This window comes from Balearica regulorum, chromosome 13 (genome assembly GCF_011004875.1).
Source record: "Balearica regulorum gibbericeps isolate bBalReg1 chromosome 13, bBalReg1.pri, whole genome shotgun sequence".
Lineage (NCBI taxonomy): Eukaryota > Metazoa > Chordata > Aves > Gruiformes > Gruidae > Balearica > Balearica regulorum.
In genome coordinates this window covers 21,973,974-21,993,707 of record NC_046196.1, presented here as the reverse complement: position 1 = coordinate 21,993,707, position 19,734 = coordinate 21,973,974, and the positions used below count along the sequence as shown (strand labels likewise).

The 19,734-nt window shown below is 42.6% G+C and overlaps 1 protein-coding gene across 5 annotated transcripts in view; it reads left to right on the top strand.

Moving 5' to 3' along the window:
* NUP93 (nucleoporin 93) overlaps positions 1–19,734 on the top strand; it is an 80,810-nt gene that overhangs the window by 35,966 nt on the left and 25,110 nt on the right. For 3 of the 5 annotated variants that reach the window (XM_075765152.1, XM_075765154.1, XM_075765155.1), the window contains exons 4-5: positions 13,226–13,288; positions 15,544–15,672. In XM_075765152.1, the coding sequence (XP_075621267.1) occupies positions 13,226–13,288; positions 15,544–15,672 (192 nt within the window). Of the gene's footprint in view, positions 1–481; positions 503–11,163; positions 11,187–13,225; positions 13,289–15,543; positions 15,673–19,734 lie in introns of those variants that run through there. The other 2 variants (XM_075765157.1, XM_075765156.1) reach the window with 2 other exon arrangements.

Here is a 19,734-nt window from a genome sequence, read left to right as displayed (position 1 = left end):
TTTATTTCAGCCTCATGGTATGTGCAAATTCATGCAGCTCAGTTAAGGGAATAGCTTCACAACTGGTGTTACAATCTGTGGCTGGAGTGCTGCATCACAATGCAGCAAATGCATTTTCCACATTAACCAAACATGACAGCTGAAACGATTATTAACCATGCAATATGTCGGAAGTCATCAAAAATTCACATCAGAGTAATTGCAGTGGCTCGGGGAAAAAAAAATAGTAGCATCTCTCTGCTCTTGCCTGCCTCACCCCCTCCTAATTCTTACATGGTACAGTCCGTTAACAATAAAATATCCTTCTGTAACCTATAAACTGTTACTCCCATCAGTTACTGGTTTCAGACTGATGCTTTCCCTAGAATTTGAATAAAGCACCACTGGAAAAAAAAAATATATATAGATGCTTTACAGGCAGTGGTGTTCAGCCGTGGAAAGCAGCTGCTTTCTTATTGTCTTGCTGGACTCTTGACTGTCTCAGCCATTTCAGGACTTGCAGGTTTGATTTATATATTATTATTTTTTTTAAGGATAAGAAAACTTAAGCGTTAATACAGAAAGATACAGCTGTGTAAGCCTAAATACCAGGCAACTGAAGTGTGGCAGTTACAGCCAGCATTAACAGGTTTGTAACTCCTCAGTACTGAGATCTACAGGTAGGAATGTATATATTTAAAAATATATAAAATGAAGGTAAAAAAGCTTGCTTTGATAAGAGAGAGTTTTCCTTCAGGGGTCTTCTATGGTGGTTTTTCTTTGTGCTGTTGCTGCAGGTTGTTTGAATTTGTAGGTGAGTAATTAAAGAGAACAGGTGGGTAGTTTTGGAGAAATCCTCCTTTGCTCACAGAAAAGAAACCTTAAGGTCTGTGCCTTTACCTTCTAATATTCTTTGCTAGAGCAGCTGTTGGGTGGGGCCGTCCAGGGTCTGCTTTGGGTTTCGGTCGTGTTGCCTTTTTAAAGACCCTCTTGACATTGCTGACTTCGCTTTTTATTTTAGCAGAAATACTGTAGCCTAACTTTCTGAATGCCTTTATTCCGGTTTTCTCTTCCCTAGGCTGTGAAATGTCTACGGAAGTATTTTAAACAAAAAAAAAAAAAAAAAGATGCTACTTGATTATATGATTTTCCTCTTAGTTTTCATTGTGGTGCAAAGGTCTACTCTGTTTCCTCTGTTCCTACTTATGATTTATTTAGAAGACATGCTAAACTTTCTTTAATTTTATTTTGAAGCAAGGATTTCAAATGTGGGATGAAAATAAGATAGAAGATATTTCTACTTTCCCCAAGTAAATGAAGACACTGGGAGATTTGCGCTTTTTTTGGGGGGGAGGGGGGTTAGTTTCTTAAAGGAGGAGGTGAAGTATATTTGCTTAGTCAACTGGAGTTTGCAGCCTAGACCCCACCTCTCTTTCAAGTGAATAGGATACGTTATGAAAGGGGTTAAGCCAGTAAAATCATAGTAAAGGGAAGCAGTCAGGGAATTAACATTTATATAAAATGTGGTGGCCGTGACTAGCTGGGTGGGTGGCAGCTGATTTAATACTCTTCGATCTAGGGACTGCATGCAAACTGGAAGCTCTGCCTGCCTTTGGTCTGGGGACAAAAGTATAGGGTATTGCTTTTTTTTTTTTTTCTTCCTTCTCCTCCTTGCCTTTCAATTCTATTTCTCTCTGTGGAGAAAAGCAGGTTAATGAAATGTGCTGTGCCGGGACGGCGCCTGGGCTCTTGCAGCAGAGAATGACTTGCCTCCTTCGGGGCTCCCTCCCCGAATATTAAGGTGCCTATATGCCATCTTCTGCACTCTTCCTATTGTCAACCGAGAAATGTCTGAACTGCTCAGAAGGGGAGACGCGGGAACGGTGGCACAGCATGGCCAAAAAGTTGCCTCTTTTAAACAAGATTACCTGTGCTGAGGGGAGGGGGGGGAATCTTGCCACAAAAGCGGCTCAGTCAAGTAAAAGACAATGAAATGTGTGGTTTGCATGTGTAAAAAGATGGAGGAAGCCATCTCCACTGACCCCGGATGGGAGATGGCGCAATTATCCTTGCGGTTGGTACAGTGTGGCAAATTATTTTCCTTTGTCTGAAGTGGGTGGGAGACAGAGTTCAACTAAGCTTCATAAATTAACGTATGGAAAAAAATGACTGAGCCGCTGTAATTATTAAATAGCTGTAGGTCTCTTCTAGCTGGGTTTTCCGTGATATCTGTTGGCAGCATCTGGAGTTGGCATTTCATTTACATTAAAGTCCGAAAGCTTGCGTGCCTTGTTAATGCAACACGCGAATAAAGGCATGCACTGCTAGAGAGTTCCTTAGTAAGGGTGGAGTACAGCCGGAGGAGAAAAATGGAAACCTTTTGTCTCCGGTGTATCCTCAGCACACTGGTCTTGTGCCCCAAGTCGGGAAAGTTTAATCCTTAGGTTTATTACACAGTAGGAGAAATAAACTGAGAAAGGATAAAGTGTGTGTTATAGCATTTGTTGCAGCAGAGAATTTTAATACATGCTTTTCTTTCTAAGCTTTCCAATGTCTAACACTTTTAAATATAAATTGTATAATTGTAACAGGCATATTCTAGACTTCTGGTTTTTAATTTAATGATCTGTAATTAATAATTCATAATTAATTTAAATAATTAACTTTGTGAAATGTATCAGTAATGTAGGAAGGAAACACTATTTCTAAAGACCACAGGATCTTTAAATTGAGAATTTAAAGATATCATGACACATATGAACTCCTCCAAATTGCTTGCTTTCACTGACAGTAAAATATTTATATTTATTCCAAGGGATGCTGCCATGTTGGTGAACAAAGTAGCTATGATGTATTTACAAATATTTGGGAAGAATGGGCTATAGCTGGTTTGGGCTTGTTTTTTCGAAGTCAGGTGGATGATTTTGCCAAATCATCTCATGTTATTTAAGAGGGCTGAACTTTAAATTTGCTCATTTTCTTGAAATTCCAGTGTGTTTTTAAAAAAAGAAAGCACCTTACATTCTTCCCAGTAAAATGCATGTAATCTTGACTCTTTGTAGCGTTAGCCAGCCAATATCAGCAAAATAAAGTAGGTTTAACTTTGGAAAGGTTTTCTCTACGTGGTTTTTTTTTCTGGGAGACTTCAAATTGCAATAGAAACGTTACGAGGAAACACCATTGTGGAGGTGCGGCACTAAGGAAAGCCACCTATGCTGGGGTTTGGGATTTGCATCCCGGTTTAACTTGGTTATCGCATTTACAGTGCTGACAGGATTTTGATGTCTCTGAACCAGGCGTTGTCCCTTCGAGGCAGCGAGCGTTTGCTGCATGCATCACTTTGTGTCTGAAATACAGATGGAGGCTGGAAGATTTTGGTTTTTTGCTTGGCTTTTTTTTTTTTTTTAACTGAAGCAGAAAGATAACTAGTGCTCCTGAGGAACGTTCAGGAAGGTGGTACACGGGCTTCTGCTGTGGGATGGGGGCACGGCAGCCGAAATACTTCAGCTTGAGTCAGCCCAAGAACAGGGAGAGTGTCAGGCTCAGCGCTGCCAGACTTGCTACTTGCATCCAGAGGAGGTAAAGACAACCAATTTTTAATACTTTTTTTTTAACATACAGTTTCCGGCATTTAACTGTTTTATGCATCTGAAATTATGAAGGAAAAGATGTAGAAATACCAATAATATTGTTGCTTACCAAAAAAGCCTGAGAACATCCCTGTTTCTCACAAAAAGCAAGGTGACATGCTCCAGCCAGGCAGAAGGATAAAGCACTTACAGGAGCAGGAGAGACCAAAGGGTTGCGCTAAGATTTGCAGAAGTGGGTTAGAGGGGACTGGGTGTTAATGACTAGCAGATTTGTTTAATAATTTGTCCTTCTTGCTGCTGTTCCATCAGAAACATGCCGTTTCAGGCAGGGAAATACTTTATCAATGGATAGGGACAGTTCGGCTTTAGGATGTGAGCCTGAGAAATGAATTTTCTGCCGCCAGGTTAAGTGGGTTATTGTATCTGCCTATACGTTGACGCTAATGTACAATTAGTCCAGTGACAGGCACGGCAAGCTTGTCAGTATGCCTCTTTTATGCCTTTCTCTTTTCAAACTACTCCCTTATTAGCTAGTGTTTTTTGTGGTAGTCAGAGAGAAGCCTATCCTCCTGTAACAGGGCTGGACACTCCTCTTTCCTCGGCTTTATCAGTTTTTCGTGTGGTGCCGACAGATTTCCAGTGGCTGGTTTCTCAGCTTACACCATCTCGGGAGATTCCTCGTCAGCTCTCGGTACAGTAAATTGAGGTGTGGTTCTGTAATGGCAAGTGCGTGATTCCTCCCTGCCATGCAAGGACATGACATGGGCAGAAATTCAACGTACAGGTTTTATTTGTCACTGCTTTATTTGAGCATGGGTTCCTCTTAGAGGGGTAAGAACGCGCAGCTACTTCTCGAGAAAATGCGGAGTAACCACGATGCTAAAATGGCAGCAAAAGGAATAAGAAAATGGCGTCATCAGTGAAATTAGTTTCAATGGCTTGATTTGAGGGCGTCCTGCCTGATGCAAGGATGTTTTCAGCAGGAGGTATTACATTACAAGCTTGGTATGACTATAAAATGAAGAATTTTAAATCATTTAAATCTGTAGTTTTTCTCAGTATTGTCATAAAAAGTGTGATACCAAAGAGGCGGCTATAATAGCTTATTCCAGTGGATGATCAGAAATTATTTTTGTTTGCATGCTATAAATATTTGTAATATAAGGTTTCATTGTGGATCTCAAGCCCATGGGAATTACCTCATAAGTTAAATTATTGAAAATAAACTCCAGAAAAGAGCTAAAGCCCTGAGTTTTGCTTTGACTGTGAATCTCTTGATGCGTTTGTTTGTAGGGATGTATTTTTTTTAATTGGGATGCTAATACAAGGACGCTTAGAGCGCAGGGGAGAGTCTGTAGCCACTTGTCGTAGTGCTGAGCAAAGCCCCACACCTCTGCATTTAAAAATCTGGAGAAAAACAGATAGCCATGGATGTGGAAACTTGACAAACGAGCTCAGATTTCAGATTGGGTGGTTCGTTCGTTCTGTGCGGATGCCGAAATGCTGGTGCCAAAGGAGATGGTCTGCCCGCGGGTCCTGCTGCTGGTCCTGCTGGCCTGATCTGCGCAGACACCTTCCCTCACCCAAGAAGTTGTATTCCAAGTGAGGTGACGTTTCATTTAATTGCCTTTGTGACATTTTGGGTTCTTTATCAAGGCAAACAAACACTGTCCGAGATGCTTTCAGGTGTGATGTACCCATGTTAGCCACCTGAGCAAGCTCCTTTGGTGGCTCTCAAGTAATGTTTCCTACTGCCGTAATTGGCAGGCAAGAGTCTATCCACCTTCTTTCTCTAGTTCAGAATATATTGTTTTTCACTATTTTTCTTTCTTCTGTTCTCTTCATGACCTCTAAGCAGGTTGGGGTTATTCCAGACTTTATAATTTGTTATTGCAGATTTCCTTGGTGCTTTGTAGCTTGGTAGGACCTGGGATTCTTGCTGTACAGTTGCTTTGTAGGGAGCCAGAAAATGAGTAAATGCCTGGAAAGGAAGAAAAGATCACTAGAGAAGGTAGCACTGTTGCTTACAGCATTTCTGTGTTGCATTAACAATTGCTGTCAAAACGATCTGTGCAGTGGAGGTTGGTAATTATACGTGGAAGACAGCCTCATTCTGAGCAACTTTGCTGTAAGATTTTAGATTAAAAAAGGTATTATCTTGGTTTTATGCTATGAAAGTGTATGTGACTTTGAAAAAAAAGCCTACTAAACCCACTTCTAACAGCATTCCCATGCGTTGTGTAGTCCAACATGACATGGCAAAGATTTTTAGAGACCGAGAATGAGACTAATCTGTGTAACTCAAGTTATTTTGGTTTCATTCTGAAGGAGAAAGATGCAACAACAGTATGGATAATTACTAATATTTTAATAATTAGCTATGCTGTATAAGTAATATATAAATTACATATATTATGATGGTTGATATATTTTGGTGGTTTTTAGAACAGTGTGTCCTACTTCACTCAATTTAATCATTAGCTTGGGCTTGTTAAATCTTGCAAATTTCTCTAACATATTTTGTAAACTCTTAAAACAGCTAGGAACGTTGCAGTGCATTTCCATCTTATGTTAAGAGTTAAGCCACTCATAAGTACAATTTTAAGTGGAATACTGAGATCTTGTAGTGCATGAAAGCCTGAACTCGCTGAGCATCCTATGTTGAATTAGAAGAAACTAAAATTCAGCAGAGTCACAATGATCTCTGTTTATATGCAGAACAAACAGTGCCACGTAGCAGTGAGAGTTCAATTTTGGGGCTGCTGTGTAAGCGCCTGGCACAATATTCCAGTAGGAAATCTGAGCAGTGGTATTTTTCCAGATATTTCCAGCATGATAAAGCTGTGCTGCCTGTATATTTCATGGTAAATGTTGCTATATTTGCTGCAAACACCTTGCGCTCTCCTTGGTGGCCACGTGCTGCGGATGCGTTTGGGAGGACTGCGGTTGGGTGTGGGATGCGGGATGCGATGGTGCCTCTCGGTGCTGGGGCATGGTTTGATATTAACTGATGGTTTGATATTAGCCCTTCCGCACTTAATGGATGGTCTCGTGGCTGAAGCAGGAGCTAAGAGGTATTTGTATTTCTTCCCTCAAAGCCTGTACGCCCATCTAAGGAGCGCATTTCCAACCTGCACTTGCTGGATCCAAGTGGTCCCAGCAAAAGTCAAAGAGCACACACTGTCTGTCCCTGCTTCTGTTAGGAGCTGATCTATGATTTCCTGAGGAGCGCTTCTTTCGGCAGTTTTTTTGCTGTCATGGCTGGAAGGAATAATGATATTTATCTAACACAGCAAAATCCAGTGTTCCTGGATACAGCCTGAAGATTACTGTGAAAACTGCATGAGTTTCAGAGATCAAACAGTCTAAAACAGGAGAATAATACTAAAAAAAAGTATTGGATTTTTGCATTGCCGGCACTAACTTGTGGCACTGGGCAAATATTTGCCTAAGGCTCGCTGTGCAGCACAGATTTTTAAAGGCTGCGTTCGAAACTGAGCGTTATGTCAATGACATGCTGATGGTGGGACAGGGAAGCCCTGCTCCTGCCCCAAAACTCGTCTCCAGCAGAGGTTGCTGCTGCGTGTTCCACCTAGCATGCAAGCGGTCAAAGAAGCCCTTGCTGGTAAATGGTGGTGCCCCTTCTTCGTTCCGCAATGCGTGCTGCGACGTGGGAGCTGTGCGCGTTGCCAACCCGTACAGGCTGTAGCGCGGTGTGCATTGACTCTTGCTGCCACCGGAGTGAGGTCCGTGTTGCTGCTCCTCCATTGTGAAAAACGATAGTATTACAGCTCTGCAAAATTTGATTTTGCTGGAGCAGAAAGCTGCTTTAAAAAAAAAGAGAAATAATCTTTAAAATTGTTTGCTAGTCATGCAATGGAGCAGAGATTAGGCCGGGGTTTGTATATTTTAATGACTTGCTGCCACTGAAATGCTATCTGCTTGTAGAGTAGGGAAGAGCTCTCCTACCTTGGCTTTCAAATGAATTGAACGTGAGTACGGGCTGCAAGCCTGGAGCACAGTCGTGGTGCATGGGGGACGTGGTTTGAGACCCCTCTGAAGGCAGGTAGTGGTGCAGCAGATCTTCCCCAAGCCCAGTGTTGGGCTGTATTAGCGCAGTTTTGTGTTATAGCTAATAGTCTGTGTGTTTTTTCCCTCTTTAAGCTTCAACGTGGCTGTTCCTTTCAAAGTCTCTGATGCAACAACCAACTCTTGGGTCTTAGCAAACTGTAAAGCCTTCAGTTTTTTCCCACCTTTATCTCCTGTTTAGTCAACAGTGAATTATTCTTTTAGAAAAACGTTGAAGGATTTTCTGTTCTAAACATGGTGGTAAGGAACTTGAGAAATGCCTATTGTAGTTTGACAAGCTCAGCTGTCTTAGGCTAGGAACATTTTGCATTGCTAAATCCTTCAACTGAAGACTGTGTGCAGCTGTGGGATGAGCCTCCTCAGACCTTCCTTCTCAGGGGACCTTTGTGTTTGCAATGAGTTGTTCCTTGTCTCTCCTGCAGTGATGCTGACTGGTAAATCACCCTTCCTTGGGCTCTCTTCCTCTCTGAGGATCTCTGTGCTTGGGCTCTCAGTTTGCTTTGGCCCTGTAGCAATTTTGCAATCTGAAATTCTCTGAGGAGAAAGCCAATTTCAAAAATGCTCTTAGCTCATTGCATTCGGTAGCTGATCTTTGGGCAGCTGCCTTCCTGCTTTGAAGGACACTTGCCCTGCATTCCACAGGCCGAGGCACGTAGCGAAGCTGCTTATCTGCTCGGTTTTTTAGCAAAAGGTGGTTTTCTGCAAAACGAATCTTAGGAGACCTACAGAACCTTCCAAGAGACGCTGGTGTGATGCATGCAAGAAGAGTCGGAATAGAGAAAAACATTGCCCGTGCTATGCTGGCGTGTCCCCGTCCTCAGGAATACATTAGTTAAGCAACAGTGTGGCCATGGCCCTATCTGGTTAAAGCCAGCCAGCAAGCATTGATGCTTGTGTCAGCATAAACAACAGTTTGGATTAAAAAAGCAATAATACATAGTGTGGTCTGTTATTGTGGCAGTGGGTTCCAGGTAGTTTTGCTTCATTTTCCGTTTCCAGAGAGAACACGGCCAGGAGGGCTGTGCCAGGGTGCACCACCCTGGGAGTGTGCTCAGGCGTGTGCACGTTTGCAGCAAGATTGTATTTAGCAAATCTTTTCTTAAATTTCTACTAGAGATAATAAAATCAGGTGTTTCATCTGGAGCTACTGTTCCCAAACCATTGCCAAAGAGTGATTTTTTTTTTTTTTTTAACTGCATAATCATCATCCCTGCTAGTCCTTTGCAGGATACACTGGATCTACTGGAAATCCAGACTTGGAAATATTTTGATTAAAGAGCAATTGACTTGAAATGGCCCCAGATTGTTCATTTCATTTTCTCCTTTCTTCCCCTGCCAGTGAAAAAAAGTAAGCATTGCTGTCAACATCCAAGGCCTCAGTATACTATTTGGCAACATTTGCCTTCTCTTGACAGCTTGAATGCTAAGATCAAGTATTAAAAGTATGGCCTGGCTGATGGAAGTAATTAAGAGACTTCTATCAGCCAGGAGAGAGTTTACTAACCTCATTTACTGTGGTAAATGGAAGAGACTTTCAATCTCCTGTCAAAAAGAGACCATCAGTGCATGCATGCCCTTTTGTACTGATAATGAATTAGTTACTGGAATACTTTCTTGCTGGAATTCAGGCTGGAGCAAGGCAGGTGCCGGTTCCTGTCACATCAGTCTGTGCCAGGCAGCGGTTGCCCGAGATGAGAAGTGACAGTGGAGCAAGAAGCACGGTCAGAACAGGGACATGGCACAGCCCTCCGGGCCCTGTCCCTCCACTGGTGGGGCCGCTTCTACAAACCAGGCTCAAGCAAGGCAGAGCAGGGCTGGATTTCAGCGGAGAGGGGAGAATGTGAGAAGATCAGACTGGAATCCAAGTGGAAGAGATCCAAAAGGAACTGGAAAGATGCTGAGAGCCAGCGGATGTGCAAGAATAAGCGGGACTAGGTGGAAAATGGGAATGCGAAGGTGGGAGAGTGGGTGTATTTCTATGCTTGTGTCCCTGTTTTGCAAACACCATCTTGCCAGATATTGTACAAATCGTGTAGGAAACATTCAGCAGCCAGTGTTGCAGAGAACCTGTGATGGGGATGTGCTGCTTCCCTTCCAAACTAGGTGCAGAAAGACTGTGTGGGAGTCCCACAGTAACAGAGAGGAAAATTAAATGCCACTCACTAAAGCAGGACAGCATGGTGTGACATTAGGGCTCTGTGAGCTTTTGGCATAAACCTGCCTCAGGGAAATAAGATAAATTTTCATTTTCAAGCAAAATCCAGGCGATGTTGGGATCCCTGCGATGGCAGAGCTTGTGCACGGAGGGCTGCAAGGTGAGGATTTCACCTCTGAGATTTTAGCGGTGCTTGTGTTAGCTATTCCTATCTTTGCCATCTGCTGCTGTGAAATAGCCCTTTGTCTCCTAACAATATCTCCGTTCTCCTCCTGCTTCTCTCTTTGGATACCCAATATGAAGCAATGTCTCATTGTTCGTTGTACAATCAGTAGCATCTCCCCTGAGAGGGCAGCTCCTGCGATGTGGGTCATGTACTCCCTTGGTCCCCTGTGTGTCCTGAACACCTCCGTATCCTTGTTAGTGTCTGCAAGTGTTCATAGCAAAGTCAAACCTTGCCTTTGGGATTGCAGAAAGCTTTTAGGGCAGGTGCAACTCGGTGAGCACAACCAGCACTGTTCAAGACCCAGATCCTATAGACAGCAAACCCTTAAAGCTGTTATGTGGCCTGAGATTTTTGAGGATGAAAATTCTCTAGCGTGAAGCACATCTCTTCAGTCTTTCTGCCCACCCTTGTTCCAGAGAGCTCTGCTTTTCCTTATAGCAGATGGACATTTGCGTGCATTTGTATACATCCGTGTGATCTAAATGTCCAGTGACCAAGCGTGGTACACCACTAGGTGGCAATGCAATAAACCCAGGGAATAAACACGGTTCCAGCAGTGGACACTCCTCACTTTCTTAATGTGTGAGATTTTGGACACCGAAGCCTAGAGTGACAACCCTAGGAGCTCTTGTTTGGCTTAACTAAGCAGAAGCAGTCTCACGAGCAGTAGCAGGAGCCCCAGCATCAGCTACTGAAACTCCCTCCTCTGAGGTTTAACAATTAGCCTGTAATTAACTGAAGCTGCAATTGTCATGCTACAGTCATAATGTTTAGCACGAGGTATAGGGCAACCTTTTTAAAATGTACCTCTCCTCAGTGAGGCATTACAGATATTATTTGGAATGTGTGAGGGTTTTCATTTGCTAAAGGAGTAGTTTTTGAGATTTGAAAAAGACAATTATCATCCCCTAGTTGGCATTTGGCATAATGTAATCCCTTAAACAGACCTAGCGAACTCTCTGGGAACGGGGAGGGTTCATTAAGAGAGATACTCAGCCTGGATTTACTGACTTTAAGGGAAGTTCAAGCACATCTTCAATTACTCTGCTGATTACCATCATCGCTGTGTACCTTTTCTAGGCTGGTACCTGCTCAGCTCAGGACGCACATCCCTCCAAGCAGAGAAGGGAGGACCAAGGGCAGTAAGGTAGGACTTGTATCTCAGGGGGCTTTCAGGAGGCCAGCACTCACAGACCGAGCAGGGAGCCAGGGCACCCGGGACCTCCGCAAGCTGCAGTGCCTGGCTCAGTGTGCTCACACCTTCCGTCACAGCTGAGTATCTGTAGGTCTGCATCTTAGAGACAGTGGGCTTTTTTGCCTGTAAAATTAGCAGCATTGTTAGGATACGGCAAACACAATGTTCTCTGCAGCATCAGATCCCTACCATCAGGAATGCGGCTGTGTCTTCTGCTCATAGGTTGGTGTGTGCTTATAACAAGCAGTGCTCTAGAAGCACTGCTTGTTATAATTCCAGATAATTTTTCTCTAATTTAGGTAGGAGGTGGGAAAATAATAATTAAAAAAACCCCCAAATTTGTTGCTCTCCCACAGTCCTTCCACCTGTGCACACATGGACAAACCTTACAAAGCCATGTTTCCATCCCTCCCTTCCTCTCCTGCGTGGAGCTGAGATCGGGTCTTGGCCCGGTTAGGTGACTGCGGCAGCCTTTGCCTTGGTGACAACTGCTGTAATAGCTGGTCCCCAGACATGTGCAAGGATCTGCATTTAGCTTCCCTTCTTCAGATTGTAACTGTGCTTTCTCTGTGGGCATTGTCTAAAAATAAAGCGAGACGTGGCGGACGATGAAATAAAGAATAGGCTGTGTAGAAGTGGCCGCTCTCTTCCGTACGTAATTCAAGGGCTGTTTCTGGGGGGAGGGTATCGCACGTCCATCTCTGCGGATGGTGGTATATTTTTTTTCCAAAGGTCCAAATCCTCGTGATACAAGTTTCTGTCTTGCCACAGGATCCGTGCTCCTCTGAAGATCCTGAGCTCTACCTAGGTTGTACAGATCAGTACCAATATTGTCAGATTGTTGGGGCAGGAAAATGTGGGGAATGGAGGGCACAAAAGCCGCCTCATCCCTGTCAAGTTTGGTTAGGCACTGCTGTAATTGCGTATCCTTGTTGTAAAAGCATAAAGCACGGTAATGTTGAATTCCCACTGCCTGGATTTGTTAGCAGCTCTTAATTTTACAGCTGTGGAGTGAGCGTGCAGACTCTTAAGATATTAGCACTTGGTGGAGTTGATAATGTAGTTGATTACTTCGGAGGGAGACAAAGGCTTCTTTTCCTTTTTTTATGCTTTGAATAATGATTAAGTTGAAGTCTGGGAGTACAAATTTGTTTAATTGGTGATATAACAGTGAAAATGCAAAATAAAGATATTAAAGTTAGGGTGTAATAAATGTTTCCTGTTTGCTGTCTGTATGTGTTACTGCAGTTTACGTAACGGCTATTTGTTTAAAATTCAAAATATCATATGTTTCCTAGTGTGGGTCGCAAAAATAACCTTTGGGATAAGGAGCTAACCGCTCATACCAGTCTGTTCGCGTTCACCTGACTTCTCTGAGATTTACTGATATTACTGAAAATTAAAAATACATTTCTTATGTATTTTACCCACTCCAGCTGTATGCATGGAGAGAGGCTGTGCGGTTAACTTTTCCTGTATGCTTTCCAACTGTTTAGTTATTTCCATCCTTCCTCAACTGACTATTTTTAAGGCTGTTTTTCACAGTTCCTATCGGGCCTCCGAGAGCTCCACTCCTGCCTGAAGCTGCCAAGTCAAAACCTTTTTTTATTTTTTTTTTTTAACATACTCAAGTCCAACAATCTTATCTTGGCTTATCGCTCCTACCAGCTTTCATCCTCGTTCCCTCAAATGGAGAGCAAGAGGAAGCAGTTGCTGGGACGCAGAGATAAAAGAATAGAAGCAGGATATTTCACTAGGATTTAATGCATATTAAAACAGGGGATTAATGCATTTTCATTTTCACATTGCTCTGTATGGGCATCTTACTGTATCTCCGGTGAAGTAAAGTGACCTTTAAACTTTGCGGGAGTGGATTGGGGAGAGAGCTGTGAGCACTTCTCAGACTTGAAAGAGCCGAGTACTACACTATGTATCTGATGTTAGTGCAAGGCTGATTTTTTGACTGAAGCTCTGTTTCTCCTTTTCTGCAGGGATTCCTGAAGAATGAAAAAGATAATGCATTGCTGTCAGCCATTGAGGAGTCTAGGAAGAGGGTAAGTTGGAAGCAAGCACCTTTTTTTTTTCTTTAAAAAAAAAAAAGATGGTGTCCCTAAGGAATTAATAAATTAGATATTTAATAAACTAGTGGAATTTAAGAGAAAAATTAGACTTTAGGAAAGACTGACTTAGAATTTCCAAAAGAAATGCTTGTCAGTTGTATTTCAACTGCAATATTTTGCAGGGTCAGGAGGCTCACAGTGTTAAACCTGTTTGAACAGAGCAGCCCTTGTTTGTAAGGCACAGCACACTCACTCTGACCCTCTCCGCATGGATGCTGCCTTTTCTGGAGATGGTAATGCTAGGGTAGAGGGTTTATTTCCTTTGAGAAACGCCGTGTGCGCTGATTTCCTGTACAGTGATGACACTCAGTGAATTTATTGTAGCTGTTTCTCCAGCAGAAGTGCTGTGAGGTTTAATTCTTGTGTCTCTAGAAGAGCCAGAACACTGTACTGCATCACGGTGTCCAAAGCAAATCTCTTGTGTAGGAAAAACAAAAAAGTTTTTGAAGCAGTGCAAAGGAGAATGCTATAATAAGAAAGCAGGAGTTGTCACTTAGGCTCAGGGCTAGCCGAGTCCAGTTTTCGGTCCTTGAAAGGGACCGTTACTTAGTCTGTAAGGAAAAAAAGGCAGAGATAGTTAGCCTTCCCCGTTCATCTCCTGTCTCTTCGCCTCCAAGCAAGTAGTTGTTCTAAGGATTATTCTGAACTGGAAGTTGTTTTCTTATGTGAAATTCATCTGATCCTGTTTCTGAATGTATTTATGCTTTTGGTATCTGTCACGTTCTGGGACGGCAATTTCCACAATTGAATTATGCAGTGTGGAAAAATGCTTCCTGTTGTTTGTCTCAAAACTGCTGCTTGGAAATGTCATTGCATGCTTCCTAGCGCTTATGTTGCGATTTTTCTCCCACCACGTACACGTGGGGCATCAGGTTTAGGACTGAGCCTGTGCTTCTTCCAAATGATAAGAAATAGTACTTAAGCATTATTAAATTATTTTAATTACATATAATACTGTAGTTATTGAAGCATATTTAAAAACTCTGTTGAAATGATTATAGAGAAGGTAAGGATAAGACCTATATTCTACCGTGAAAGTATAAAATGAATTTATATAATAAAACAAAGAAACACAAATCTTATGCTCTAGTTGCGTGCATGCACCATAATTAAATATTTGCCAAATGTCACTGCCTCTTATCAATTCATTTGTACTGGGGAACGTTTTGCCCCTTAATTGACAATATCCTCACAGTGGGCTGTAGTGAGATGAAAAACTTACTCGGCCAACCAAGACATTTGGTTATGTGCACTGCAGCACAGAGCTGTGTGAAACACAGAGAAGGTTGGGAAAGGGAAAGAAGTGGAAGATCCAGTATAGCTTATTCTCTGTTTAGAATTAGTGGAAATATTCTTATTTCCTGTCCTGGTATTCTCAAGGCTGCTAGTTAGCATCACCCCAGCAATAACAGCAAAGGTAGTGAAGCATCTTCTCTATCCTAATGCTATTGGCAAAATAAGGAATGTCGAGGGAAAAGCTGTTTCCTTCCATGAGTTCCCCAGTTGAATCTGAAGACAATGTAGCACATCAGCCATTTTAAAGGTAGAAGGATGTTTCTTCTTGGGATATGATTTTCCTGCGTGCTTTCCTGAGTTACGTTCCTGATGAGAGAGACTGTCTGATTCTTTGGCACGGGTTAATTTTCCTTAATAATTTTTTTAATCCGATTTCCCACTTAAAAGAACATCATACTGGTAAAGACCTGAAAATTAAATACAGGCAATAAATACACACCTCTGTTAAGAATGCAGTAAGTCAAACCTTCACAGCTTCCGGGGAGGTGAAAATCTAGTTGCCATTGGAGAAGTTAGTCTCAACAAACCGCACGGATCAGTGATGACCTGGATATTGTGTGCGTGCTGCTAAATTCAAGAAAGAAGCCTCTCCATTTCCAGCCTGCTAAGTTGCATGTGTATTGCGGTACTGTGGAAGAGACATAGATTCCCTGGTTTACCAGCTGGGGGTATGTGAGTTGCCTTAATTCCACACACACCTACTTTCTAAATCCCCTCGTACCTGAACAGGAAGCCTGTTAAAATAATAGGCAGCACATCATTAGCTCTTGAGGGCTGACCTGGTTGATTTATTTAGTTGCTATTTTCTGTTCCATTTTTGAGCTATTCATAACAGAGCTAGGCTGTTTGGTGTTTCTATATGTTCCTTAGTTCCCGTTCTTCTTCACCAACAGACTTTTGCTATGGCTGAGGAGTATCACCGAGAATCGATGCTGGTTGAATGGGAACAGGTGAAACAAAGGATTCTTCATACTCTGCTTGCATCAGGGGAAGATGCTCTCGATTTCACCCAGGAAAATGAGGTAACTCTGTCTTTCTAAACACAGTGCACAGTCATGCATGGCATGTATGCAGCTGGCACTCCAGCACTGCTGAAACCACCTGTGGATTATTCTGTAGCTACAACTGTGTGAAAATGAGAAATACCAAATCTCTATTTAATTCCAGAACGGCTGTGACTAGCAAAACGCATTGTCTAGCAAAATATCAAACCTTTATGCTTGTTTTTATTGACTGCTGGGTACAGGCAATGGAGCTCCCGTTGCTGAAGCTGTGTTCTAAGTGACATACCTGCAAGCTGGAAACTTAATCACACTAACACATATTAGGTCAGCATACCCCGGGGCCAGAAAACACATTGGGGTGAGCTTCACCTTCAGGAAACCTTTGCAACGCTGAGACCAGACAGTTTCTCAGGTGCAGCTCTGCTCACATGTAGGTCTTGGAGTGTCTCTTTCCCTTATCACTGTGTACTAGCCAGGATTTATGGCTTTCCTTTGGAGGCTGATGAAGTCTTTCAGGTTTCTTGGCAAAACCAAATGAATATTCAACAGGAAAAAAAGAGGAGTATGCTTTCCTTCTTGCTGTCTCATGCATTGCAGATTAAAATTTTGTGCTGCTAAGACCTCTAGTGATCAATAATTCAAGGTTAATCCAGTAGTGACCAAATCCAAGACTGAGCCCGTGTTTAACAGGGGAAGGTATTGAGTAGCAGCTTAAAACATCCTTATCTTCTGTTACAGCTTAAAACTTTATGGTGTATTCTCTTAAAGAAAATGCTCTGGTTACATGAGTTAAGCGCAGTTAGGTGCGGAGTTGTGGGAACTCAGCTCTAGCCCTCTTAAGCTAGAGGCATCAGACATCAGCTGAGATCCCTGAAGTGCAAAGTCACATCACAGCCCCTGCACCATGCTCCATGAAAGCTGTAACCTTGAGAGGGCAGGCGATAGGGCATGGGGGAATGCAAGTTACTGTGCTTTCAGGCCAGAAAACAGGCCCAGTTTTTTATAGCCATGTCTGTCCGTCCCCCCCTTTTTAAAAAAAAAAAAAAAATTCTTGTTCATTGGAATGACTTCTAGAGCTGTCAAGTACATTAAAATAAAAAAAAAAAAAAAGCCCTTGGTGTTAATGGGGTATGACCTGTATAGGGATTTGGAAATAATTAATGTTGTTAATGAAATGTCCCTTTCTGATTACTGTTCTTTTAAATATAGGTTAATCCCAGTTAGCATACATCTTTTTATAGAGCTGTCTTCCCCAGAAAGCATTTTACCGATACTTTTTTGTGACTTCTCAGAAGGTTGTCCAGCTTTCCAATATTAGAAATGCTAAATAATGCAGGCTGAATTCATTTAAAACTAGGAACAGCTATCCCATTATTTTAGGATGTGAGTCTGAAGACTTGGCAGCTATTCTGATAGCTTCTAACATCTTTGATTTGTGTGTGAGTTACTGGTGTGGGGCTTTCCTTTCAAAGTGTGGATATTAGCTGCTAGGAGAAGCAATTTAATACCTTCATGGAGTAGGTTAAAACCCCTTTTCTGATGTGCCAATGCCAAATGGACACTACCCCCACTCCATGGCACTCGAGATGCCAAGCATCAAATTGGCAGGAGGGAGAGGGGGGCGGAAAAAAAAACCCCTCTAATGTTTTTCATGAATGAGTTTAAAGACTCAATGTACACTATCACTCTGTAATACTCCACTCTCGGTTTCAAAGCACTCGTAGTATCAGTATGTCATTTCAAGAGCGTTTAAAATCCTTGATATATTCTAGTCTTAGCCTCAAGAAGTCAAAGGTCTGAGAGGTTTGAAGTGCATCTACTGTGTTAAAAGCCTGTTATCTAACCTCCCCACAGCAGGTTGTTCTTCTAAAGCCTTGTTCCAGTCAAATAAGTTTTTTGTGTGTGTGACACAAACAGACACAGCCTGTAGAATATAGTAGAGGTTTAATTGATATCCTCTGGAGATGGAGAATCAACTGAAAAGGCACAGATCCAAACGCAGCAGGGGGCCAGTCTGCCTGCGAGCCAATTCTCAAGCTTTGGGCAAGCTAATTTGGGCAGAGTGAAATACCAACACATTATTCATGGAAATAAGACCAATTAACAGGCAAAGCTCATGATTCAAAGAAGCTAGCGCAGGACTTGCCATGAGGGTTTTCTGTTCCCCCTTGTCCTCCAGCCTGGCCTCCTTCCTGTGAGGGAAAACCAGAGCCAATAAAAAGGTGCTTCTTGGGGGGAAAAGGAAAGAAAACCTGAGTTTTGTTTTCCAAGCTATCAAACACCTATGCTCTCAAGGTGTTTGTTCTGAGTCTTGTTCCACTAGGTGCCAAGGCATTTCTTTTGTCCTTTTCCAGGTTTTTCTTTTTTCCACCCCAAGCTCTTGCACTCCTGCTGTCAAGCAACCCGCTCCCGCAGCGACAGAGAGACACTCTCACTCTCGGTTTCTGTTCTGCCTTCACATCCCTTAAATCCCAAGGACTGCAAGATGCTTTCCGCTGCACCGCAGTGTATTTTGATGGTGTTTCTCCAGCTCAGTCTCCTGCCTAGTTATTCACCGCATCTACTGGCCAAGCCATTTGGAGTGCTGACAAAATGTCTGCCCAGACTTCTGCTGAGGAATGTGCATATGAGGGTGATGAATAATGCATCATTATACGCACGCGGTTTGGTGCGCAAGTGAGGCTGAATGCTCGGCTGAGTACAAATGAAGGAGGACTCCTTTGAAAAGCAGCATCGTTAGGCTAAATTAATTTAAAAGATAAAAATGCGACGGCAGTGCAGTATAGCTGCAGCTTTCACGAGTGGATAAAATTCAGAATAAATATTACAGTTATGAAGAATATTTTGGAAAGACCTAAATTCAGGGCAGGGAGAAGCAGATGTTGGTTGATAAACAGCACAAGCCATTTAAGCATCTCTAGTCTGATATTAGATATGTGTGTGTGCCCTTGCACTTCTGCAGTCCTTTGTGCGTTACCTGCTTTTCTCTTTTTCCTTTTGCCACTCAGTTAACCCTAAGAACCTGACCTGAAACACGATTCTTCCCATGTGCGCCTAACTGCTGTTTTCAACGTGTCTTTCATAATCTTTTCCTTGCTTGAAAACTTGAAGTTCTGACTTGTCACCAAAGGAAATCCTCCCCCTTCCCCAAATCCCCCACTTCACTTGCAGGGGATGCCGCTTCAAACGCGAGTTACCAGCTACAGGATTGCCTGTGCAGCTTTCTGTTTCTGCAGTTCAGGGTGAAGAGTGGAAATTACCTTCCCCATGCTGACTCACTGCTTTAGTTTTCCTTTTGAAATTTCCTTTTAGCACAGCCATGAGGTAGTTTGGTGAGCTGGTGGGTTTTAAGTTTAATAATTCAAAGATGAAGTGAGAATGCAAGTATGAGATGGAAAAAAATAGGAAATAAGCTTGCTTCCGTGGCTCTTGGCGTAGGAAAGAAAAGCAAGGCAAATTCTGGAGTTCCTGTATTTTTTCTTTGCTGAAGTGCCAAGTTGGTAGTGGGCATGTAAAGAATTTAATTTCAATGTGGCAGTTCTCAGCTGTGGCAGATTGTTAATAAGTGATGCTCAAAGCATAATGGTTCGGGTAAAATTAAAATTGGAGAAAGGAAAGGAAAACCCAAACCCCAGAGCAGTTAGTTCTTAGTTTCAGGCGTGCACTTCTGAATTCAGATCCTTACCTGCAGGTTTTAACCCATCAGTCATGCACCGCGCTCTGGAGCAGCAGCCACGTGGATGCTCTTTGGTGCTGCAAAGCAGCAGGAGAAAAAGGAAACGGATTCGCAAAACAAAGCCCCAGTCCTTATGTTTCTGGTGTTTGGGCACTGGTTGAAAAGTGACACTAAGTCACAGTTGTACCCTTCTTCACTTGCTTTAGAAGATGAAACCTCATCAGTAATTAATGACAACGTCCATAATTTAGCGTTACTTTAAATAACTCTGCAATTTATCTGGCACAGCATAGGGGAAGGCTGCAAAGCGCTATTTCTGCCATCACGTCTGTTTCCCAGGAAACCTGCTTTAACAGCTTCTTTGTTCTTTAGAACAAAGAATTTGTTGGGTTTTAGGTGGGTTT